This window comes from Lasiosphaeria miniovina, assembly GCF_030549165.1.
Source record: "Lasiosphaeria miniovina strain SMH2392-1A chromosome Unknown B0T26scaffold_1, whole genome shotgun sequence".
NCBI lineage: Eukaryota > Fungi > Ascomycota > Sordariomycetes > Sordariales > Lasiosphaeriaceae > Lasiosphaeria > Lasiosphaeria miniovina.
In genome coordinates, this window is record NW_026848220.1 from 3,389,720 (window position 1) to 3,414,362 (window position 24,643).

The 24,643-nt window shown below is 53.9% G+C and overlaps 7 protein-coding genes across 7 annotated transcripts; 4 read left to right on the top strand and 3 right to left on the bottom strand.

The window, feature by feature from the left end:
- Positions 1 to 4,837: 4,837 nt before the first annotated feature.
- On the top strand, positions 4,838 to 6,101 carry B0T26DRAFT_619506 (phosphatase 2C-like domain-containing protein; the record flags this gene model as incomplete). The annotated part of the gene is made up of 3 exons (XM_060436045.1): positions 4,838 to 5,136; positions 5,223 to 5,965; positions 6,055 to 6,101. Coding segments are annotated over 3 exons (1,089 nt in total), but the record flags the coding sequence as incomplete, so codon positions are not given.
- Positions 6,102 to 6,763: 662 nt separating this feature from the next.
- B0T26DRAFT_760525 (Fcf1-domain-containing protein) lies at positions 6,764 to 7,801 on the top strand (the record flags this gene model as incomplete). Its single annotated transcript, XM_060446385.1, has 4 exons — positions 6,764 to 7,262; positions 7,327 to 7,539; positions 7,612 to 7,671; positions 7,739 to 7,801. Exons 1-4 carry the CDS (start codon positions 7,074 to 7,076, stop codon positions 7,799 to 7,801), a joined length of 525 nt encoding a protein of 174 aa, XP_060302785.1. The 5' UTR covers positions 6,764 to 7,073.
- Positions 7,802 to 9,423: 1,622 nt separating this feature from the next.
- On the top strand, positions 9,424 to 13,460 carry B0T26DRAFT_843632 (uncharacterized protein). The gene is made up of 2 exons (XM_060447575.1): positions 9,424 to 11,771; positions 11,838 to 13,460. Exons 1-2 carry the CDS (start codon positions 9,492 to 9,494, stop codon positions 13,422 to 13,424), a joined length of 3,867 nt encoding a protein of 1,288 aa, XP_060302786.1. The 5' UTR covers positions 9,424 to 9,491; the 3' UTR covers positions 13,425 to 13,460.
- A 1,094-nt stretch (positions 13,461 to 14,554) lies between these two features.
- Positions 14,555 to 15,405, bottom strand: B0T26DRAFT_630831 (acylphosphatase; the record flags this gene model as incomplete). The annotated part of the gene is made up of 3 exons (XM_060436283.1): positions 14,555 to 14,704; positions 14,880 to 14,949; positions 15,362 to 15,405. Coding segments are annotated over 3 exons (264 nt in total), but the record flags the coding sequence as incomplete, so codon positions are not given.
- A 381-nt stretch (positions 15,406 to 15,786) lies between these two features.
- Positions 15,787 to 18,179, bottom strand: B0T26DRAFT_843637 (armadillo-type protein). The gene is made up of 3 exons (XM_060447576.1): positions 17,499 to 18,179; positions 16,863 to 17,391; positions 15,787 to 16,795 (listed from the first exon to the last, which is right to left on the bottom strand). Exons 1-3 carry the CDS (start codon positions 17,791 to 17,793, stop codon positions 16,183 to 16,185), a joined length of 1,437 nt encoding a protein of 478 aa, XP_060302788.1. The 5' UTR covers positions 17,794 to 18,179; the 3' UTR covers positions 15,787 to 16,182.
- A 91-nt stretch (positions 18,180 to 18,270) lies between these two features.
- On the top strand, positions 18,271 to 19,833 carry B0T26DRAFT_686392 (Manganese/iron superoxide dismutase). The gene is made up of 2 exons (XM_060440899.1): positions 18,271 to 18,633; positions 18,708 to 19,833. Exons 1-2 carry the CDS (start codon positions 18,405 to 18,407, stop codon positions 19,385 to 19,387), a joined length of 909 nt encoding a protein of 302 aa, XP_060302789.1. The 5' UTR covers positions 18,271 to 18,404; the 3' UTR covers positions 19,388 to 19,833.
- A 1,387-nt stretch (positions 19,834 to 21,220) lies between these two features.
- Positions 21,221 to 24,392, bottom strand: B0T26DRAFT_44733 (uncharacterized protein). Its single transcript, XM_060435083.1, has 3 exons — positions 24,067 to 24,392; positions 23,764 to 23,997; positions 21,221 to 23,687 (listed from the first exon to the last, which is right to left on the bottom strand). The coding sequence occupies exons 1-3, from the start codon at positions 24,067 to 24,069 to the stop codon at positions 21,294 to 21,296; spliced, it is 2,631 nt and encodes an 876-aa protein (XP_060302790.1). The 5' UTR covers positions 24,070 to 24,392; the 3' UTR covers positions 21,221 to 21,293.
- Between the last annotated feature and the right edge of the window lie 251 nt (positions 24,393 to 24,643).

Here is a 24,643-nt window from a genome sequence, read left to right on the forward strand (position 1 = left end):
GGATCTCAAGGAAAGGTTCATGTTATACGTCGTCCTTGGGAACGTTGTTGCCCAGATTGTTTACTTGAAAAGGAGGAGCCAGCCGAACAGGATCAAAAGAGGCTTCATTGTTGGGGAGCGGTTGGCTACGATTTCAAGAGCCCATTAGTTTGGTATGATGTTCCTACCAATACGAATGGGAAGATGACAATGAAGGTATACCGAGATACCATTCTGGAACCTGTTGTTGGCTCGTGGCTTCGAGCAGGGCATTCCTTTGTGCTTGAGGAAGATAATAACTCTAAGCATGGCACAGGAAAGGCCAACATCGTCAAAGAGTGGAAAACAAAGGCCGGGTTAATAAGCTTCTTTAATTGTAGTCAGTCACCTAATTTTTCACTGATAGAGAAGGCGTGGCAGGCGCCGGAGGAGTATGTCAAGAAAAGGCCTTGTTGGGAGGATAATATTACTAAAGAGCTGGCCGAAGAAGGTTGGAAAAACCTCAAACAACAAACAATCAACGCCTGGATCGACCAGATACCTCAAATCTTTAAAGACTGCATAGAATTAGAAGGAGCAATGACAGGGCATTAAATTGCAATTGGTTTTAGCTATTTTGGGCGCAATTTGGTAGAGTTGTGGATAGTTGAAATGGTGGTGTGGTTGGTTTGCAGTGCGCGTTATTTTTTTAATTTTTTTTGGGGGTGGGGGAGCTTAAGTATATATCCCATTCTTGTTAAGTCCCCGAGCTGTCTCTGGTATCTCCCGTACTAGATAAGGAAGAAGGGGGTCCAAGTTGGCTGTGATGAGCTTAGCATCTAGCACTCTTCTTTTCATATCTTCAATCGTAGAAACGGGGGTATTTTTACGAACTAGTCCTGGAACATAGACCATGTAGGTTTCTTCTCCAAACCGCGGTGTTGATTTCTAGGTCATCCTGCGCTGTGACTCTGTAGCCTATTGGTGGTAACTGAAGGCACTCTTATCTTCTTTGGTTGGGGCTCGAGTCGGTTCGCACTCTTTATTGCTTGTTTTTGAGTACATTAGAAACCCTTGAAAGCTACCTACCTACCCAGTTTTTCGATGCAGTCCTAGGCTGTGGATGCCGAAATGGAATGCTGGAATGAAGGAAAAGTACTTGGAATAACAGCCCCTATTTTCTGTCACTTTGCGGCCTTTATAGGGAAAGCACCAGATGTAGTAGCTAGTTTCTGGGATCTCGGAGAACCGGAAAGTGGAGGTGTGAGCGCGAGAAGAAGGGGTTTACTGTTTATTGTTGTTAATATTGAAGTCTCTTGGAAACAAAACTAAGATCCCAAGTGCCTGATCCGGACTCTCCGTGTTCTCACGCTACCATGCCAGTATGGAAGGACCTTGAGATCGACTCACAGCCCCATCGCTCGTTGAATCGTCCGGGCGGAGGTATGAATTCCGACCTCAATGGTAAGATCCTGCCAGGTTTTGAAAGCCGTATTGCCAGGTGATTTTCTCCATCTTGTGCAGCTCTTCAGCCGAGATAAGAGGCTTCCGCCCCCGTATTTCGACCTCGAGACGCCTCCCGTCATGGCCTTTACGGAGGATACCCCAGCCCTGTGTTACTTTGGACACCGAACTCCCAGAAAAGGTCCGCTTTGAAATGGGCAATATAGTAGTTTTCGAGGTATGCAGAGGTTCCCGAGAAGCCGTGCCTTCCTTCACTGGCGTTGGATAATGCGGAGGCTCTTCCTAGTGTTTATGCACTGGCATGTAGATGCCAGTGCTTGCAAAATGGTCCGAAGCATCGCTCATGACCAATTACACCTAGTCCGTCTGCTCTCACCGCCTTCACTTAATGCCACCTGATCGCCCTTCCATAAACCGTTTTGTTTTGCCGCTTGTTGGCGGCTCCATCTCTTGCTCTCTTACTTATCGCCGTGGGCGTGGGCGCGGACGCAGTAGACGCCGCAGACTGGGCCGCCGTTTCCTCCTATGGCCAGCGCAGCGCCGTGGCCGCCCCCCCTGCATGCAGGAAGGGGAAGGTCTCCGTCCTTCTTCCTATCTATTTTCCTCGTCGTCAGCTATCTTCTCATCGCCTGAAACTATTCAACACAGGATGCCTTCTCATCGCACGCTACAAGCGCAACGCTCGCTCGCGCCGCTCTCGCGCCACCCAGCACCCTCATAATCCAGCGTAGCATACCCTTTGGTGGCGCCCTTCAGCCTGCCAAACAAATCATCTACTAAGCTCGCTGTCGGCACCTCGTACTGCAAAACTAGACTAGTTATATCGCTGACGTTCACGATACATCCGCGGTGCGCTAGATTCACGCGCGCTTTGCACACTTACTCTTTATTTTTTAAAGAAAAAAGAGAAACCACACGAAGATGTTGCCTATTACCAACTGAAATAACTAGACTAGCATATCTCTCAGGTACTTCCCATTTTGACAAGTGGTTTCAAGACAAAAACGTCCATACTTTCTCCTGACCGAGCTCGAAGTCCCCAGTAAAGTCTAACCCTAACCCTACTCCTATGAGACACCCTCAGGTCTATAAAGGAAACCCCTTTTCAGATTGTAAAATAACCAGGTGAGATTTGTGACTGACGGCCAGAGTTTCTCCCCATGTGGAGAGAATAACAAAGCCTGTTGTTTCCACACGTTTCTGTACATCTTCCTTAGTTGTCAGCCGTATTGTCTTCATCATCCAGGATAGCCAGCTCCGGTTTTCAAACCTGCTATGTAGTATATAATCCATCTCTCCTTCGTCAGAAGTGCCAAAATAAATACTGATCGACCTTCAGTAAACCCAGATTCCTTCTCCAGAGCATCATGGGGACTTAAGGATACCGGAAATGTATCGCCTTGAACAAGCCAAGATTGCCCTCCTGTTACGCCCTCGCCCGGAAGATTGGCATGATTTTCGCTAGTTAGACGAATGCCATTTTAGAGTTTTTTTTCCGAAGGGAAAGTCCATATTCGGAAACCAAGCGAGCGACATTACCCAGATTATATTCATCATTCTAAGGAGCCACCGAAAGGGACCGAAATCCGAAGATACTACGTTTGGGCGGCTGTTAGATAGAATTTTAAGCCCGAAATATATTTCTACGAAGTTCTAACAAACAACAGTAGAAAGATAAGTCTATAGATCTATCGCGACGAAATTCTAGAAAAAGTTATTAGTCTTTAGCTTCTCCGTAGTAATACCTTCGTATTGGAAGAAGATAGCGATTCAGAGCATGGAGGCGGAAATTCCGGCGTAAGAATATCGTCGAGGAGTAGAAGCAAGTTATTACAAACTACTCGACTGTTAGGGTCGTCTGTCTGTAAGGGAGCAGGGGCTCCACAGATTGCTGGGGGTTGGTAATTATAAAGATAGAACAAAGGGCAAGCTCCTATCGCACGGGTAATACAGTCAAATCGGTATGCCACTCAAAGCGTATGAGCGCAGTGAATGTGTATTGCTTGCTTGAAGAATCAAGCAAGAGCTATCTAGAACCGCGGCTAAGGTCGTTGTATATATCTATGTAAAGGAGATCAATCAGCTATTCCCCTCTGTCCCGGCGTCCCGTACTCAACACTGTCGGGACCCTGGGCCACTCCTGATTGGCTGGTCCCAAACTGGGCGTGCCCCACTACCGTGTATTTCCTTAGGGATCCGTAACACAAGCCCATGGACTTAAGCACTATTTTAATACGCCTAGCTCCTCGGATTTATCGCCAATTGAGAATTGTTAGAGGGCTGTGAAGTAGTATATCCGTGCCAATCTTCGAATTAGAGCGAATGTCATGGACCTGGCGGTTGAAAGATGGAGGCGACTAAGCCAAGCGAAAATCAATGGGTACGTGGATTCCATGGTAAGGTGGATACAAGATGTGTTAGAGGGCGAGGGTCTTATGACTGGGTGGTAAGGTTGCAGTATATGACGGTACCTATATTTGTATATAGATTTGGCCTGAAGAGAAGTACTGCGAAGTAATGTGTTCGCCTTCTTTTGTCAACCGCTTGCGCGGTTGAGATCCCTTCTTGGCCATATATCGGTTAGATATATGCTGAGCGCTAAGGCTGCTATAATACAGGTACCCACACGGTGCTTATAAGGGACTTGTATGTACGCTTAGTATAGAATCGCCGAAAATGGCACCATACGCCACCCGAATTCGGCCAGAACACCGCTTTCTCGGTTTAAAGAGTAAAAGTATTTGACGGGCTTGTCGCGCGTTTGTTTCACTAGACTGCGTAAGGTACGGAGAAGGAGGACGAAGACCAGGTCTGCGGAATACCAGACCAGCCTAGCGCTGCTGCGGAGGCCAGAGAGTGGGTTCATCGGAGCCACCTCAATTAGGTGCATACAACCCGTACACTTTTATACATACACATACGCGTCGTGCCGAGGGAACCCTGCAACCTTGGAAGACCAACCTTGGTATCAACAGTACTTGGAGCCTAGCAGCTTCAACTTATCTACTCTACTCCAACTACTCCAACTACGCTGACTTTCTCTTCGAATGCCGTCTGCTAGCATCCCTCAACTCACAAATCCGCGCGTGTGCGCCGCTTTGGGATGAGGAGACTACCTCCAGGATTGCTAGCCTCAACACTCGACCCAAGATCGCGGTCGTCGTCGGTCTTGCGACGACAAGCAGCAACAGCAGGGCCATGGCTCCGTCAATCCTCATTGCCGCACCACTTCCACATCCCCCTCCCACTCCAGTTCCCACCATCGCGGCATGTCACCAACGGTTTGAAATCCCGCCGATCGTCCTCTCCTGCCCCTCCGACAACACGTGACAGCCAAAACAGGGCGTCTTCGTCGTCTTCGTCGCCGCCAACCGACGAGAACGACAACAGCAGCACTAGTGGCGACGGCAGCAGCGGCGCATTTGACCCGTCGGTCTTCCCCAAGCTCCCATTCCGCTTCGACACGGGCATCGGCCTTTTCGCCAAGCGCACCCCGCGCCCGTTCCCGCCGCCCTTCCTCTCGCCGCCGTCGGGCTCCTTCAGCGACCCCCTCAGCACCCACAACCGCAGCCGCGACCGCCGCGCTGCCTACGTGGACGGCAAGCTGATCCAGGGCTTCACCAACGGGGACGACGCCGTCTTTGCGAGCGACTACTTTATCTGCGCCAACGACGGCGTCGGCGCGTGGAGCACACGGCCGAGGGGGCATGCTGGGTAGGCTCTATTCTGCTGCCTTTCCCTCTACAGTTTTTGCCTTGTCTATTGGTTTTCTAACGCGACGCCGCATGTGGCGTCAACAGCTTATGGTCGCGACTTATCCTGCATTTCTGGGTCACGGTCATCTTCGAGGACGCGGCGCGCCAGTACGACACGTATCAACCGGACCCGGTCGGTTACCTGCAGCGCGCGTACGACCAGACGATCGAGGCAACTAGCGCCCCCAACGACTGGCTCGGCACGACGACCGTGGCCGGCGCGCAGCTGCACTACCGCCAGCGACGTGGTATTCAAGCTGAAGTGCCTGGCAAGGAGCAACAGCAGCAAAGTACTACTAGCAACTATAGGATTGACGATGGTGTTGGCAGCAGCGACGGCGAGGTGGTCGAGCCACTGCTGTACGTAACCAACCTGGGCGACTCCCAAGTCATGGTGGTCCGCCCGTCGACTCGCGAGCTCGTTTTCAAGTCGACGGAACAGTGGCACTGGTTCGACTGCCCGCGGCAGCTAGGCACCAACAGTCCGGACACGCCGTTGAAGACGGCTGTCTTAGACGAGGTGCCGATCCGCGAGGGCGACATTGTGCTGGCCATGTCGGACGGCGTCATCGACAACCTATGGTCCCACGAGATCGTTGACAAGGTCAGCGAGAGCTTAGAGCAGTGGCAGACCGGACAGGTCAAGGGCCGCGGTGGCGTCGACGAAAACGCCATGCAATACGTGGCTGAGGAGCTGATGGAGGCCGCCAAAGTCATTGCCTTGGACCCCTTCGCCGAGAGCCCGTTTATGGAGCGCGGTATCGAAGAGGGCCTGGCGAGCGAGGGTGGTGCGTTGACCTCCCTCTCCATCTTGCTCTCTACACATCTCCCGCGTTGCCGAGGTTTTCCCCCCATTACTGACATGTTGCACTTTTAGGGAAGCTGGACGACATTAGTGTTGTCGCTGCGCTATGCAGGAAGAATGACCATTGAAGGACCGGCCTGGTTGAGTCCTGGCCGATGTCTAGGTGTGTAGCATACGATATTCATGTGCACTAACACAACGAAGGGGTTTCAAGTCTATGGTACTACTAACGTGTATTTTTCATGAGTTTGGCTACTACTCTCTGGAATGGAGATTGGCTGGTGAGTCGCAGGTTTATTGGAGCGGGATTTGATGCCCTTTAATCTGTTCTTTCCTCCGAACGACTCGTTCTTGGAAATGGGGGAAAATACGGGAGGCAGGCGGGTTAGTTTAGGGACGAAGCAGTTGCCGCTTTTCATTTCCATTTTTCATCTTCTTTTTCATGGGGTGTTATTGGGCGGTATGGTTTAGTCTATGGGGGTACACAATAGATGCAGATATGATCATGATACCAAGGTGTGTGCATAAAAGCACGTATGGCTTCACATGTCAGATACGCTCTAGGCCGTCCGTGCCGGTTCGAAGGCGGCCGGAATGAGGGGTAGCCCTAGTCGTGGGTAAGGGCTAAGCTCTGCAGGAGCCAGTGACCCTGCATGTGACAAGCGGGTCGAGAGTTTTTTTGGCGGGGCTGCGGCTGAAGACTCCGGATCAAAAACCAGGCAAACGCTTAGCCTACGGCTGAGGGCTTGCTGGTCGCTGAAGGTGGGGCATCGTTTGACATTACCTAACCTCGCCTGGAATTTTTTTCGCTGAGCACGGGCGCCAAACACATTGGTGGCCTGGTATTCGACCAGACAGACGCTCGACTGCTGAGCTGGCTACCCAAGTATTCAGTTCTTTCTTGCTCTGGAACTCTCTCTCTAGCTGCGGCTCTAGCTGCAAATTGAGGGTTTCCCATCGCCTCTTAAGTTAACGGATTTGCTTGGTGAAGCCGTTCCCCTTTTCTCACCAACTCAACTGCCTTTTTCATCGACGTCGCACTCACCCGCCACCCCTTCCCCCGGCCCGGACGGGCACTAGATCTATCCGCCATGGGCAAGCGCGTCAAGCAGTACAAGAAGCTCATGCGCGCGTATGAGCACCTCGGGTTCCGCCAGCCGTACCAGCTGCTGCTCACCAGCGACATCCTCCTCGACACAGTCAAGGTCGACCTCATCAGCTTGTTTGAGAAGACGTTGTCGACCAAAAATCTGAAGCCCATGATCACACAATGCTGTATTGTATGTCATATTCTATCCTAAATGTCCTTGTGAGTATTTATGCTAACACGCCTTCTTGTTCAAGCGGGCGCTCTACGACCGCAACAGGGGCCCCAACAGGGACCCGGCTGTCGTCGGCGCAATCGAGAGGGCAAAGACATTTGAGAGGCGCCGGTGTGGCCACCTCATGGACGAGGACGCTCTGCCCGAGCAGGAATGCGTAATGTCTGTCGTCGACCCCAAGGGCAACGGCCAGAACAAGTTCCGCTACATCGTGGCTACCCTGGACGAGGAACTGGTATGTCCCCTTATTTTGCCCTGCTCCCTTCTCTTGAAGCGTAATAAACTAGTGCTGATCTTCTCACATCAGAGAGCGAGATTACGATCCGTGGCGCCGACGCCGCTGATGTATGTGCGTCGGAGTGTTTTGGTATGTTTCCCTGTATCTCTGTGTCTACTTGCAAAGGCTGAGTAGATGGGCTAATCTGGAGTTGCAGATCCTTGAGCCCATGTCTTCTGAGTCAGTCAAGGTCAGAGAGCGCGAAGAGCGTGTTAAGTAAGTCATTTTTTGGTGAAACTAGACATAACCCGGTTTTGGGGGTGCTAATACACCACTGTAGGTTCGCTGAGGGCATCATCAGACGGCCTCAGAAGAGGAGGAGAGAGGAGGATGGAGATTGCAGCGACGAGAGCGGCAGTTCTGGGAGCGAGGACGGGGACGGCAAAGAGAAAGACGCTTCCAAGGATGAGCCGAAGCCGAAGAAGAAAAAGCGAAGTTATGCCAAGGGACCCAACCCCTTATCGGTAAAGAAAGCCAAAACGGAAGAGAGAGCGGCAGGCGATCAAAAGACGAGAAAACTAGCCGCGGGGCCTGAGGGCGAGGCCGAGCCGTCGACCGAGACAAGGGCCAAGCGAAGGCGGCGGAAGAAAGCCAAGACTGCAGAAAACGCCGGCGACGACGAGTCGGGAGACAAGGCGGTTGAAGCGGCGGTGGCGGTGGCTGCGGCTGTGGCTGCGGCTGAAGGGTAACTCACTGGAGTGCCAAATTCACAAGTTTAGGAGATTTGAGTCGTAATGTCTTGCAAGTCAAGACACGCTGAAATGCAACCTATACAATGCCAGCGCCACCATCTGAAGTCCTGATAGCCTGCATATCGTGGCGGTTTGCCATGCCAGTGGCTGTTGCCAAGAAACACATCGCTCTTCTAAGCCGGTGGGCTATTTGTTGTTGACCTTGCATGTCTACCTAGAATTTTTCGCATTTGCCGTACCAAAGACTCGGACTGCGTGCGGCTTCACAGCGGCACAGGGCGTTAGCTTCCATATTCTGAGAGGCTCGGAGTCAGTTAAATGTCCTACCTTGACTCTAATGTAGACTGTTGAGGCAAGTTTAGCGCTGGCGCCCGTGCTTCCTTCTAGATTGACGCTAAGGAGTTAGCGACTGTGCCACAATCCCTCGGACTCATCACGTAGCCCAGGAACTTTCGGTACCTACAACACGATTCTGTCACGAAACACTGGGCCACCCGCCTGCCCTAATCTAGTTCGTTCATGAAAAGCTCACTGCCCGAGTCGGTGCCTTTATTAGCACATAGTGCATCACAGAGTGGTGTATTTACTACTGATTTGCTGCCTGTCCATGCATGCGCAAGTATACGTAGTAGACCGTGGCTTGGCCGCTGTGATCCCTGTCAGGTCGTAGGGAATGCATCCTTTTGATGAGGTGACCTTTAGGGGGTATCCATATTAGGGGGCTCTTATTCAAGTCGAATCCCGTTCTTTGAAACACCTTTTGGGCGACCCCTGATCGTCCCGCGCACAAACCGTAATAACCGCATTCAGACGAGTTGGGCGGCTGGCCGTGACGTGACGAGCGCCGGGTCGGTCTGCGTTTGCGCGTGCGCCTGTGCCTGCACTGCACTAGCGTTTTGCTCACATTTTGCGATCCAAACTCTTCCCGCGTTAGGTTCCTAGGATTCCGGGTGATCTAGCACCTCAGCCATGCCGGGACCCGACGCGAGCTCGGCTGGTAGCGGTGGTAGCGGTAGCGACAGGGGAAGCGGCGCTGCTGACGTTGACGTTGATGCTGACGCTGGGGGCACGTCCACGACAGCTCCTGCTGCACCTGCAGCGCCAGCGCCAGCGCCAGCACCAGAACCAGAACCAGAACCAGCATCTGCGACTGCGACTGCAGCTGCGCCTCCGCCGCCGCCTTCTGCTACCAAATATGGCGACCCGCCCATTCCGAACATGCCAGAAAACCCAACACTAGACACTGCACCGGCCGCCAGCACTGCACCGGCCGCCAGCAACATGGCAGTCGAGCCTCCCGAGCTCCCCGAACTCGACGACTTCGGCCTACCCGTGAGGAAATACAACCACGCGGAACGGTCAAAGGGGAAGACGAAAGAAAAACCCACCCAGAAAAGACCGAAAAGCCCAACAAGCCCAAAGGCCCCTGTTGAGACAGAGGCAACCCAAGATGCTGCTGTCGATGCGCATACAACGTCTCATGGTAGCAGTCAAGCGTTGAAAACTGCCGAAGACAAGGAAAAGGATAAGAGCAAGGCAAAGGACGTCGTGCCCGAAAATGGCGACGGCACCGAATCAGGCAGCGACGAACACTTTAGCGATGCCGTGTCTCGGAGCGAGAGCGTCGAGGATCTCAACGGGCCTCGGACGCCCATGCCCCAGGCAAGAAAAGCCAGCACGAGCACAAACATAGCGACACCTACAACAAAACCCCCAGTCGAGCCGTCACAGGACAATGAGCAGCCCCCAGGCGCCGAGTCCGAAGACACCAAACCACAGACCAAGCACGGGACCGAACTATCGGCTCCGGCGTCAAGCACCGAGAAGCCGGTAGAGGAAAAGCCTGCAAACCAGCCGGACCAGGCCATTTCCGAGTCCAAGAAAGATCAGACGGGGCCATCGGGCCGCAGCCGCAACAGGAGCGATTTAAGCACCGGCGGCGCGCCCAGCGGCGTGGGCTTGGGTATGGGCATTTCCGAGTTCTCGCACCAGCAACTCACCACACACAAGCCCGAAGACGGCGAAAGCAAGGATGGTGACGAATGGCAGACCATGCCCGCCTACGCGCCGTTCGACCTGTATAACGATGACAATAAGCTGATCGCCAAAGAGTACGACGAGTCCGAGGTCAAGGACGAAACGTACGGCTATGCCGGGCTGGGCGGGGCTGGCAAGGGGTACACGAGGGTTCTGCTGGATGACGACGCCGAGTCTGCCACTAGCATGGACGAGAACACGCAGTACCTCTTCAAAGACCAGGGAGGTACGACTAGCATAGCCGCAGAGGACGAAGAGAGCCAGCGTGACGCTGTGAGCCAGCTGCAAGCCACTAAGGACCTCCTTACCGAGGGCCAGAGGATTGCCTACGTGGGCCTGACGCGCCTGGAGCTGTCCGCCATGCTAACGGAGGCCGAGACCCTGAAACACTCTAGCAGAACCAAGAAGCAGCTGGCCATAGCTGCCGAGAGCATGAAGATGTGGAGCCAGAAGATGATGATCCGGCTGTATACCCACATGGATATCAGCCCAGCCGAGCAGATCATGATCGAGCAGCTCAGCTCCCACGGGGTCTTGCCCGCAGACCTGACATCCCTGCTGATGGCAAACGCCCGTGTGAAGAACCCCATGGCTGCGGACCAGGACAAGAAGTCGCCCTCGTTGTCGGGCCATTCGTCCCCACGGCCGGCCTCAATAGTAACCCCCGAGGCAGAGCAGGCTGCCGAGCCGCCTCCGCCCTACTCGGCCAACCCCGACTCGGAGCTAACCGAGCCCGTCAGGACGCCGTCGCAGATGCCCACCACCCAGAAGATCGATATTGATCTGCGGTGGACCGTGCTCTGCGACTTGTTTCTCGTGCTTATCGCCGATTCCGTCTACGACGCAAGGTCCAGAGTGCTGCTCGAGAGGGTGAGCAAGGACCTTGAAATACCGTGGATCGATATCTGCAGGTTCGAGAAGAAGGTTACAGACGCGCTGGAGATACAGCAAAACGCTGAAAAGGAAAACTGGAACGAGGATGAGCACATGGAGGCGCGCCGCAAGCTGGCTCTCAAGAGGCGCTACGTGATGATGGGCCTCGCTACCGTCGGCGGCGGTCTGGTCATTGGCTTGTCGGCGGGCCTGCTCGCTCCCGTGATCGGCGCTGGCCTGGCCGCAGGTTTCACCACTATCGGAGTCACCGGCACGACCGGGTTTCTCGCAGGCGCGGGGGGCGCTGCCGTCATCACATCCGGAGCCGCAGCGTCGGGCGGCATTATCGGCGGCAGGGCAGCCGGCCGGAGGACCGGCGCAGTTAAAACGTTCGAATACCGGCCGCTGCATAACAATAAGCGGGTAAATCTGATTGTCACTGTGTCCGGGTGGATGACAGGCAAGATCGATGACGTCCGGTTGCCGTTCAGCACGGTCGACCCCGTCATGGGCGACATATACTCTGTTCTGTGGGAGCCCGAGATGTTGACCAGCATGGGTGATACCATCAACATCCTTGCAACAGAGGTAGGCTATTGCCAGAATTTTGTACCGTGCGAATTCGGGTTGCGTGGCTAACCAGCTCCGTTACAGGCTCTCACACAGGGACTCCAGCAGCTCCTTGGTAGCACCGTCCTTGTCTCTCTCATGGCTGCGCTCCAACTGCCTGTGGTGCTCACCAAGCTTTCTTACCTGATCGACAACCCGTGGGCAGTCTCCCTAGATCGCGCCACCATGGCGGGTCTCATTCTGGCGGACTCGATCATTGACCGCAACTTGGGCACGCGTCCAATTACTCTCGTTGGCTACTCCCTCGGCAGCCGCGTCATCTTCTCTTGTCTCCAAGAGCTTGCCAAGAAGGGCGCGTACGGTCTGGTACAAAACGTATTTCTATTTGGTAGCCCCATGGTTGTCAAGCATGACGAATACATTCGCGCGCGCACCGTGGTGTCTGGACGCTTTGTTAACGGGTACAACCGCAACGACTGGATCTTGGGCTATCTTTTCCGCCTCACCAACGGCGGCATCAGACGTGTTGCCGGCCTCGCTGCAATTGACGACATTCCCGACCTCGAGAATATGGACGTTTCAGAGTTTGTAGTGGGCCACATGGACTACCGGACAGCAATGCCTCGACTTCTACGCGAGAGCGGCTGGCTGGTGGAGAGCGATGAGTTTAGCGAGATAGAGCCAGATCCAGAAGACCACAAAGAGAGGCAGCGCGAGTTGATCAACGAAATTGAAGAGGCGAGGAAGGAGCTAGAGAAAGAGGGAAAGAGGGGCAAGACCTCATTCAGCTTCTGGAGGAAGAAGAAGGCATTGCAGAAGCATGAGTGGGAGCTATACGAAGAGTCCAATAAGTCCGGCGCCAACGCCAACGCCAACGCCAAGACCGAGGACCTAGAGGGGCCCAACCATGGCGTGCTGTTTGACGTGGACGCCATTCGCGCCGAGCTCGCAAAGGAGCAGCAGGAGCATGAAAAGGACGGGAATCTAGGAGAGGAGATGCTCCAGGTTAGGGAGATCAAGAGTACCCTCCCCCCCATGAAGCTCGACCTGTCTCCTAAACCCGGCCCACCGCCACCGACGCGGTCGCCTAGGAGCAGTATACGAGAGACGAGGAGCGCCGAAGTCGTGCCGCCGCTCCGGTCGTCGACGGAATATAAACCACAACCTCACCATGAACGCCAGCCGTCGAGCAGCCGCCTCGCAAACGAGCAGCGTCTATCCCTGGAGCGCACGCCCACGTTCCCCGCTGCCAAGCCCGGCAGCGACTACTACCACCAGTTCGGCAGCGGGTTCGGGAGCGCCGGCAGCAGCAACAACGGCATGGCGCTGCACGGCGACTACACCCACGACGAAGAAGTGCAGATGACGTTCGACACGGCATTCGACGACAGCGGCCACGACAAGGCGTCGTCGTCGTCGGTGCCGTCCGCGGTGCCGGCCCCGCTCTACACGCTGCCAGACGACGACGCCAAGTCGTCGTTTTCCACGTCGGCTGCCCTCCGCGGCTACGGCCACAACCGCCAGTTCTCGACGTCCAAGTCCGCGGCTGGAACGGCAAGACCCGAGATCAAGTCGGCCCAGACGGTGCCAAACATCACGCTTGCGGACCCCTGGGCAGATGAGGACGAGGACTTTGGCAAGGAAAAGGAAATCTCCATGACGTTTGCTTGAAGGAATGAAGTCGGACGACAACGGGGGTGGGGGGGCGCTGCTTTTTGGGGGAGGAAAGGGGGTTGGATGTTTTTAATTGCATGGAATGGCGTGTCGTGTCGTGTCGTATTGTGCCTGTAGGTATTTTAATCACGCTAGAGCACGACGATGCAGCTCAACTACCTACCTGCCTATCTACCTTGGGACGTTTAAGGCTTTGCGTAGGGGTGCTGATAGATTGCCGTCATTCCCCTCCCCTTTGTTTTTCTCCTGCAACTGTTTTGTAGGAAACCCCAAAAATGCCAACATGGATAAAAGGGAAAATGTATTAATAACCGTCTTAGTCGTTCAAGGTGGAAGGGGTTTAATGTTGTTTTTTTTGTATTTAGTGCTAACTGAGTTGTCCATTTCCCTTCTCCCCTTTTTGATGATTGGGAGGCAAGTTTTATTTTTATTCTTTTATTTTTTTAGGATCATGGTTTCAAGTCATCGGATATGGAGAGTTTTGTTTTATTTTTCTTCTCTTGGTTAGATGAGGGAAACGGAGGGGGTAAAGTACCTTCCCGAGGTAGACTAGTGGAGAGGGGGGCTAGTTGCATTGGCTAGCGTGCTTCTCACTTACATACATACTTACATGTCACATATCTACACAAACAGCTAACCTTTTGTTTTCTACTCTGTTGTTTGGCGATTGAATCAGGTATTCTCGAATAATCTACTACAGGTCTGGATGTGCTTGCTTGCTTAGTATCTGTCGGGGTTGTCTACGTCGTGTGTTGGCGTCCTGTACATTCGTCTTAGGTGCCCGTGGTGTTGACTCACAAGATAGGGGAATAAAAGGGGTCAAACCACCGACAACATGACCTGTGGTTCGCTTTCTTTTGTACCAGCCGTTCCGAGCCTTTACCGGGCAGCATTGTTTATGCATATGTTTTTTCGTCTTTCTCTTTTGTCTGATTCTGCAAGTCGTCGCGAGTCACTCTCACTCTACGTACCCCACACAGCGGGAGGAGTGGCATTCATTGCTTTTAGCAACGCCCCCCTTTCACCACAGGGCGACCACTCCCTTCCAAAAACAAGAAAAAAAAGAATGGCAGCCTTGCTCTGAGCCCAACAGCTTAACCACCATCGGCACTGTATCTAGCTCGCACTCAGCGGCGCACCTCGAAACCCGCCTCGTCCTCGACCACGTCGCGCTCCTCTCTGTCCAGCCTCACGACGTGAGCATGGTTGGGCCCGTTGTCGACGTTCTTGAGGAAGTTGCTGATGGCTTCCTCTGTGCCCTGGGCCTCGCCCTCGACCTGTAAGCTCGGGGTGTTTTTTTACCCATACGGTCAGCGATGGTCCTGTCCTGTCCTATATTGTTGCCTAGGCTACGCAAATTTGTCTGCCCAAGATGGGGACCTAGGGGTATGCAGTGGGGATAGATTCAGAGTGAAAAGTTAGGTTATGGTTTTTGTATGTAATGTACAATACCTTGTTGTTATCAGTGTTGCGCACCCAGCCGGTGAGGTCGTACTCCATGGCTCGCTTTCTGGTGAAGTATCTGTTGAGCGGAGGGCATCGTGTCAGCGCAAGCCATTTGAGAGAACGAGTAAGTATTGCGGGAGGGTAACTATGTGTAAACATAGATGTGACTGGCCACGGCGAGTCATATATATGTATGTATGTACGCCCAAACCGAAGAAGATATTTCCCAAGTACTTTCAACCCGGGCTTCGCTTCGGGGTTACCACATTACGAGGATAAGTTGCAAGCGGGTGGAAAGGGGGGCTTTTCAGTAAGCAACCATGCGTAGACTTCTCAAGATATACGTACCGGAAACCAACCCCTGTTAGTGCAAGTCAACACCATGGATTATTAGCCGAACGGGGACAAGCCGAAATTGAATTGCAGCAAAACACCAACACCAGCCTTGACATTGACATTGACGGTGTATACAATTAAGAGAGGCGGACAGCGAACCTTGAACCCTGCCGCCATGGGCAAGAAAATACACCTTTATGAGCAGAGGAAGCAAGCCGGACAGATGGTCAGCCAAGCACGCTTCAAAAAGCCGAGCTAGGAATGAAGCTGGTATGTTCGTAGGCTTAAAGCAACGTAAGGTATGGTACTGTAACTCACTCGCTGAACCATTGCCGCTACAGCGCCTCTTTCCGTTCTTTGTCCTTGTTTATAACACGAGATGGCCAATTGGTCCGGTGCCGCAGCCGGTTCCCAAAGAGAATCAAGCGGGTAAGACAGACGACCTTCAGCAGCAGGCGATAGCAGCTTGTGGTTGATTTCCAAGGATGATGCTTTGGGCGATGATGGATGTGATGTCAACGGGGGGACTTGGTACATAATGGCGGGGGAAGCCCCGATAAGGACAAGATAAGAGAGCATACGTGGGGGAAGCTGGAGGTATGCAGGTATCTTTGTGACTTTCTCTCCGCGATACAATACATAGAACAGCAAGAACATAGATGCAAGCCGCTGGAGGAAACCGTTCAAGGCTCATATCATATGTAAGCAGTGCCTACCAGGCCAACAAAAATAAAGGACATTTATGCTTGTATACTACCCAGCACCCACCGAAAGTGTGCATCGACGGGAACCATTAAGCCAATCTAAAAAGCCTTTCCCTTCTCTCCAAGCTATGACTACAGCCGGCCGCACGAGCCTTCAAAAACCCAAGCTTCGCAAACATGAAAACATTCTCCGGTAAGGGGACCCAAAGCTTAACAAACACCACGCTTCCTAGCCGCCAAAGCTACCTGACTTACTGCCCGGGCAGCATTCACTTATCAAAGCTATACTGCAGCCAGCCGCCAAGCGCCCGAAGACTCTCCCATCGCACGTTCTCGTCGCCCTCGCCCATGAGCTCCATGACCCTCTTCTTGAGCCCAATCTTCTCCAGCTGGGTCCTCCTCTCGGGCACTTCGCGTACGAGGCAGCCAATGTCGTTGCACGCAATCGCCAGCACCGCCTTGTCGTTGTCCCACGGCTTGTCCATGATTTGCGCCAGCTTGCGCACAAGGTCGCCGTTGTCGTGGTCAAGGATCTTGCGGGCGTTCTCGGCCCAGAACAATGCGTTGCGGTGGGGAGGCGACCACCGCAGGTGACCCGAGTTCACCTCGCCCACGTATTCGTCAAACGTCGTCTTGGTCTTGGTGTACTCTTCGAGAAGCTCGCGCAGCTTGGCCAGGTCTTCTTGCAGGTCAGGATCGGCGAGTTGCCTGCCGCCTATGTTCTGGAGGAGCGAGGGAAGGCGGGCGAGCACTGCTGTGGGGAGGAGTGTGTTCTGATTGGCTACCAGGAGGTTGTACAGCGTTGAGATGAGGAGGCGCGTAGTCTTTTCCTTAGGCGAAAGCCGGAGGAGCTGTGTGTAGAGCAGGACAATATCGTATTCACTGCAACGTCTTAGCACTCCTTACTGCGGACCGTGGCTGCATATGCAAACCCGAGGGGGTGACGTACCTATTCAGCTCGTCGCCTACGTCGGCAGCCTCGAAGCTGAGCTGCCACATGACTAGCAGCACATGGTAGAGCAGCTGGAGCCCCACGCCGCCGCCCAGCGAGCCCTCGAAGCCGCTCCTGGCGTTGCTCATGGTGCCGCTCCACAAACTGGCCGAGGCATCGTTCTCCCGAACGCCAGCGGCGGCTCGCAGGATGTCGATCAGGGGGGCAACAGTCTCACTTCTTTGACTCCAGAACTGCTTCCGGGTTGAGCGAGCGTAGAGCAAGGCCGAGTATTCTTGCACGCCGATATCCTGTAGTCCGGCATCCGAGTTCTTGGTCAGGGAGGCGAGGTAGCTGAAGACTAGGGGCTGCGCCTTGTCCACCGTGGCGGCAGACTCGTCTCTAGAGCCGGCCATGAGGCTAACGAGGACAGTCGAGGTTAAAAGCGGGATTGGGTCGTCGGTGTTTGAGGAGTGGGCGAGAAGAGGCAGGAAGTGCCGATAGGGGTCGCCAGATTTGAGGAGCGCTTTGGAGAGGGCGGGGATGGCTGCAACGGGAGAGCGCACAGATGTCAGCAGACCGCAAGACAGCGAAGAATGGCGGGCAGGCAGAACCGAAGGGGGTGATGGAATCAGGAAGGCGCCGTGGACGTACTGTCGAGCAGGTCCGTCAGGAGGACGAGGATATACTGCACCACGTTCTGGTGCTTGGCAGCCAGCTCGAGCACGCTCTTGGTGCCCGGACCGCCGACGAACAGAAGGCGGTAGCCATCGAGGTCGGCCTCGACCGTCTGTTTGCGGGCGTCCTTCTTGACCTTGTCGACGGCGCGGATGCGGGCGAGTTGGTCCTCGGTCAGGGTTCCCGCGCGCACTGCACCGTCCCACGGGATGGGCCGTTGGCGGATGTTGCTTTGCAGCGATGCGAGGTATGTCGGCGGGTCGAGCGACATGATGCAAAAGCTCAACCTAGTTGGGCGCGCGCGCTCAGTGTGCTCGAGACTCGACGCAGAAGCTCTTGCGTGGTTTAAGGGCAAGTAGTATGGGTTGGAAGTTGGAGCTTCGCCTTTGCTTGGCTGCGCGCTTGTCACTACTGTACCTTACCTTCTGTACCTACCAAGTCCGAATTGACGTAAGTCGTAAACGGCACAGACAAATTGCCAACAAACCAAACTGCTCTCTTACACTTCAGAAAATAAAACAAAAATGTCAAAGAAAGGCGGAAGCCAGTGCTGTCAAAGTACTCACCAAACAAGTTTCTCTTTGAAATTCAGCTTCACTTCCTAGCTACGGGCACCCAGAAGTTAGAACAGCAGCAATCTGGAAGTGAAGGTAAGGGCCTGCTTGGATAACCAGGGTTAGGGTCATAGGTACGGAGATCTTTAGCTATGAAGTTATTGGGAGCGTGTTTTGCTGCCTCGATTGTTAGGCTCGAATCTTCCTCCTAAAGCTTTCGGCTTTAGCCTCGTAAAAAAAGTTGAGGTCGCGCGTCGCATTGCTTGACCGACGCATTGAACGACGCAACAGAGACTCGCTCTCCCACATCCTTCGCCGGCCGGACAAGATGATACGCCCCAGGTTAAGAATACCGCGGATACCGCAGCTCGGCCAGGCGCCGGTGCTGTCGACGGCGTCTCTGTCCCTGACGTTTCGGAGGTCGATGCACAGGGTACCCAAGCTCGACTACAACCACCTCCCAGGCCTCCCGGGCCTCCTCTCCCCCGCCGCTATGAAGATCGCGTGGACAGAGTACCAGACTGTCATTCTCGAGAAGCTGAACCAGGCCACCAGCGGTACGTCTTGATTGCTTCTCTCGCCCCGTCGAACCACAGACGGAAACGATTGGGCTGGCTGACAAGTTCTCCAGAGACGAACTGGGCAAACCAAGACATAAAGTCTGTCGTGATGGAGTCGTCGCGCGAGCCCGAAAACGCCGTCGTCTTCAACCATGCCAGCATGGCCCACAACAACCACTTCTTCTTCAAGCAGCTGTCGCCCGAGCCCACCGAAATGAGCGAACTCCTGAAGACGAACCTCGAGAAGACCTTCATGTCCATCGAGACGCTCAGGCGCGAGATGATATACACGGCCGATGCCATGTTCGGCCCGGGCTTCGTCTGGCTCGTCAAGGTCCCGCTCCAGGGCATGCCCACCGCCTTCCAGGTGCTCACAACCTACCTGGCCGGCTCGCCCTACCCCAATGCCCACTGGCGCCGCCAGGACATGGACATGAACACGGCCGTGGGCCAGTCAGAGCAGGGTCTCCTCGCGGGGCGCAAGTTCCTGCAAAACACTGCATTTGGTATTGGCAACCGGGCGTCAGAGGCCTCGAAGAAGGTCATGTTATCCCCGGGCGGCATCAACGTGATCCCCATCCTCTGCTTGAACACGTGGGAACACGTGTGGCTGCCAGACTACGGCTTCGGCGGTAACGGCTCGCCCGACAAGGGCAAGCTAGCCTTTTACGAGCGTTGGTGGAACAAGATCGACTGGCAAAAGGTAGAGGACGTGGCCGACATCTCAAGGCTAGGCATGAAGGGCGTGTAGTCAAGGTTGAGATTTAGAGTCTTGACTCGGGTTGTTTCGCTAGAGTCTGCCCCGGCAAAATCTTGGAGTTGTAGGATAGAATGGAGCAAGAAATGCTACATTGCGAGGTCTAGAGGAGGTGGATACCATGTAAAAAAGGTACTTATGTGTATAGCATACTCGAGCAAAAAATAATTGAAACAATTCACTCCTCCGCCCAAGTGGTTGCCTTACTTGGCCTTCAGTTCACTCTTTGTCTGAGAGGGTCTCCAGGCTGTTAGTAGAGGCGCGCCTTCTCTGCTCGACCCTGTTACCCAGGTAGAGTCTACAATGAAACTCTATGACACAGGGCATTAATCATCTCTGAAAGGGGCTAGGAAAGTCATCATTGCTAGGATATTTCTTTCGTTATTCATCTCGTCCTATCTCTGTAGTTCCATCCCACATGAGCCATAACTAGTTTAAGCAAGAAAAACCGAGCAGTTCTTCTAATTCGCAATAGCTTTATAACTTAAAGCTAATGTAGAATGGGGATACGATGAGATTTAGTGGCAACGAGCTGGGTTCGTGCGTCCTAACTGTAGGACTGTGAGAATAGCAGTTACCCAACTTATATGAGATGTCGACCGGGCATACAATCCGCGCACTATTGGGATCAAAGAAGATTCAAGATGAGAAGACCAGAAAGACGAGAACTGAAGAAGCCACAAAAAAATACCACCCAAGACAAATAGTTGTGAGTGATCTCGCCGTCTAATAGTTCAACTAATTATAACGAGATGCCATCACCGGGCAGAAATGAATCTAACCACCTACCTACCTTACGCAAGGCAGGGCAATGAGCTCGCTCATGGCAACTCCTATTAATCATCCAAAGAGAAGAATACGAGAAAGCAGATGTTATCCAAGGTAATTAATCAGCGTGGTTTTCGTTTTCATTCCGCGCCGAGCTATCCACTCTGTTGAACATGAGAAACTCGAAAGACATTCAGGTTTGAAATGGCATAGGAATACTTTGACAAGGTGCCGAAGGAAAGTTGAATATCATCGTTCTCCTCAGTCTAGGTAAATGTGCTACGGCTTGGTTGTAAGGTGATTGGCTTGTGACATTAATTTGAGATGAGACAGTATCGTCTCAGTGTCAACAAACAGCAGTGTAATCTTGGACCTATGAGGCGATATGGAGCCGCTATGAAGATTAATCAGATACAAATATGCAGCTACACAATACGCCTCGAGGGACGCTGGCTGTGACTCAACATATTCCGCAGATCTAGAAGAACCGATGAGAAGTGATGAACTTGGCCAACTCCAACTCGCCCTATGACTCACGTAAATCTCAACCACGACCCACGTAGATATCAACCACATCACACATAACGAGACAAGGACACTGAGCGAACACAACCCACTATAGTTCAATGTACTTATTCATTATAGAGTAAAACTACCTTAGCCAGCCGCCACCCTCCCCAATAACGGGCTTCTCTACTTAATAACCGTACTGAACCGCCAAACCAAGTATACCAGGCGCCTGCCATCTTGCGAAGCATCCTGAGGAAGGAATGTAATATACGTTGCCATATGTCTCGACCTTGTCTTGCATCTAACAGCCAGTCCCATAGTCCCCCAAAAAGGAAAAAAGAGGTAAATTCCAAAAAAAAAATTCACCAAGTCGTATCACACCCTGATACCAACCTCGCCAAGAAAAGAAACAAAAAGACGCCACCGCCAATGCCAGGCTTGATTGATATCGCCGCGGGAAGAGTGGGGGTAAAGTGAGGAGGAGTGAGAGGGAAGAAAAAGGAGGACAATTGGTGCCCAAGGTATCATCGAAGGAAAGGAAAATGACAACAAAGGGATAAATAGATGCGATGTATTATATTCAAGTTTAAAATAGGATGATGATGTGAGACAGCGCACACGTTCAGATCATGTTTCCGTTCACGCTGACCTCAAAGCCTTCACCCTTCTGCTTCAGAGCCTTGGCGAGCATGAGCTCGCGCATCCAGTCAATGCGCTCATCGCGGTTCTTGACGGCGAAGTGGTGCGTCTTGCCAGTGCCGTTTGCTGCGCCCTCGGGTCCAGGCAAGCTGGTTGACGAGGCGTTGGCGCTGCTACTGCCACCACCCAAGATGCTCGGAAGGGCGCTCTCACGTTTGCGCAAGCGCGCGCCGCCCTTTGCGTCCTGGGGGATGAGCTGAAAACTGAAGGCGGCCACGTCTTCCTTGGAAGCGCCATCGCCACTCCCGCGGCGGATGTGCATGGCCTTGAAGGCCGCATTGAGCTTGGAGCTTGCCATGTTGCTGCAGGCGATGGCGTAGTCGTCAATGTCAATGTACTCCAGTGTCTTGTTGGTGGCCGTCGCGGCGTCCTTGTGCACAGCTAGGCGGGTGCCGCGCAGCGTGAAGTAGTGTTCGTGCCACTCGTGACGCAGCATCTTCGTCTTGCGCTTCTTCATGAGACCTTGGTAAGATAGCGCGGCACCACCAGTCATGTCCTCCTTGGGTGCGGCACCGGGTGACAGACGCCCACCGTTGAGGTTTGACCTGCCATTAGCTGCCGACCCAGGCATGGGAGGAATCGCGCGCTCAAATATGGTACGATCTGACTGGCTCCAGGGATATTGTACGCGTGGCGGCGCTTGTAGCGGCCGCTGGGCGGCGGCGGCCCGTACAGAAAACGATCTCGACGGCTTGTATGTGATGGGGGTAACAATGGAGTTCTCATCAAGAGCGGGCAGAACCGGGAACGAGGGCCGGCGGGTGGTGGCCCTCGACATAGAGCGGACAGGGGCAGGGTTGTGGCGGTAGTTCATGTCGGGCGGCACCGACTGCGAGATGTCTCGGGAGATGATAGGAATCGATGTCATTGTTACGGGCACATCCATTTCGGAAAACGGAGTTCCAAAACGGTAGGGCGCCGTAGGGGTTGCCTCTTCCGAGGTCGTCGGGCTCATCTCGCGGAAAGAAGGGATCAGAGCAGATCCGGGACGGGCTGAGTATGGATGAGCAGACATCGGCTGGGCCGACATTGGATGGGCCGACCTTGACTGTGCAGATGGCAGGTTCGACTCTTGCGTGCCCAAAGCTGGCGCTTGGGAGGGTATGGCGAGCTTGGGAAGAGCTCGGAGGCGAGCTTGAGGCCCTGGAGCCTGTTGCTCTTGGGCAGCCCCGACGTTCTGGGGTCCATGAGGGAAGATCTCGAATGGTGGTGTGGGAGGGACATCGGCCGAGTTGCAGTCTTGGTGTTGGAAGTTCAGGAATTGTCGCACGTTGTCCTGGGGATCTCTTGACTGTATGCTCCGAAGCGTTGCTTCCTGGAGATACTGAAGAGGCGGCAGGCTGCCTGGACCCATAACATCAGACGATGCCACTACAGACGGGATGGCGTCTGAAACGGGACGGAAAAAATCATCCGTCGTGTTGATCGCCTCAGCCGTCTCCGGGTTCCCGGGGTCTCCAGCAACCATGATAAGACCGCTCTCGATGTTGACAAAGGGGTGGTCCTGTTTGAAGGCCTCGATCATGCGCTGGTTTCGCTTCCATTTGGCGCAGTTCTCGCCCTTTGAGCAGTGATGGGGTTTGGGCATCATCTGCTCAATTCCCACAATGGATACTGACTCGAGGGGCGAGATGATGTCGTTGATCTTTGGGCGCGGCGCTTTGCTCGGCCGCCGTTTCGGCCTGTCAGCCGAGCTATCCTGCCTCCGCAGCTCCCGTCTGACCTCCCTATCAGGCTCATCCTCGATTGGCGTCTCGGGCTCAGGGTCCGGCTTTCTGATGTTCCTCATGGCATGGATCTCCTCCCAGACCTTGGTTCGCACGCCAAAAGAGCTGATGCCAAGCTCCTTCAGGTCTTCGAACTTGAGCGTAATCAGGATGGCCCCGTTGATGTCATTCTCCACAAACCGGTCGGTGGCAATAATCTCAATGTTGGCATTGAGCATCCACTGGGCCACCATTTCCGGAGTCCAGCTGGCCAGCGTCGTCGTGTCAAGTTCCTCATCCGTGTATCGAAACGGCCCTGTGTCACGCTTCTTTCTCTGCGGAAGAGGAGTGAGGTGAACAGAATGATGTAGCTGGCTGTCCAGATGCCGAGGCTCTTTTGGAGTGAGCGGCGAAAGCGACAGCGCATGCTGGAACTCAATTGAGTGCGCCGACGACATGGAGCTTCTAAACAGGTGAGGCCCTCGCGGCCCCTCTACTTGCTTCGACTCGAGCTCGAATGGCTCAAACGGGAACGGCGCACGCTGGTGCAAGGACCTTGGGGTTTGGATTTCGTCATATGACGAGAGTGTTGTTATGCTTGGTTGGCCGGACTGCGCGCACTAGTTAGCAACCCAAATAAATGGCGGCGGCTTGTTAAGAGTCTAAGAAGACGGGAGGGAAGCGTACTGAGCCTATGCTGATGCGGGGCGAGATCTCGCCATCGTCGACGGGGTCCAGGTCTTCAATCTCGCTGTAGACCTCTTCCTCGTCCTCTTGCTCCCAGTCCGACTCCATGAACTCGGTGTGCACCGAGTTCGGTCTCTTTGAAGTGCGGGCCGAGAAGTAAGTCTCGCGCGCCCTTGACTTTTCGCACATCTCCGACTGCGACCACCGCTCGCGTGAGGAATATTGTACGGCCTCCTGTTATCCATATTAGAACCATTCCTTTTTCTCGTGACGGACGACTAGCACTGGGTTTCTTGGGCCTACCATTTTTGAATCTGGTGTTTTTCCCGCAATATCAAAATCCGTGCCACCGAAGACGGGGTGACTCGGCAATGGCGTTCGGCACAAGTCGACTATGCCGCCACGGAGAGAGACCCAGCTCTTAAGACGAAACCGAAACGGACCCGATAAAGGCGCTGCCACCGGTAGGAATTGCAGACAGGCGAGACCCGCTTCGCATGCCCGCAACTTGATGTGACTGACTGACCGACTGACTGCTAGAGAGCAAAGCCAAACCAGGGGAAAAGGAAGAGAGAACTAGTGCAACACCGGGCGGGCGCCTACAGAAGGTTATGTACCAGGGAGGGGGGAATAGAGGTATGTAAGAGCAAGTAGGTAAGCTGTGGGACGTCCGGAATCACAGCACCGAGCTAGAACATGCGCAAGCGCTTGGCCGTTGCAAATTGGTGAGTGACAGTGAAGAGAAACCCGCAGTGTGATGATCTGGACAGGAGGAGCAGCAGAAAGCACAAGCAGGACAAGGACAGCACAAGCAGCAGCCGTTGAGAGGAGGATAAAGTGGGATCAACTCGGTGGGGTCCCCTGTGAGGTGTCACCGTGG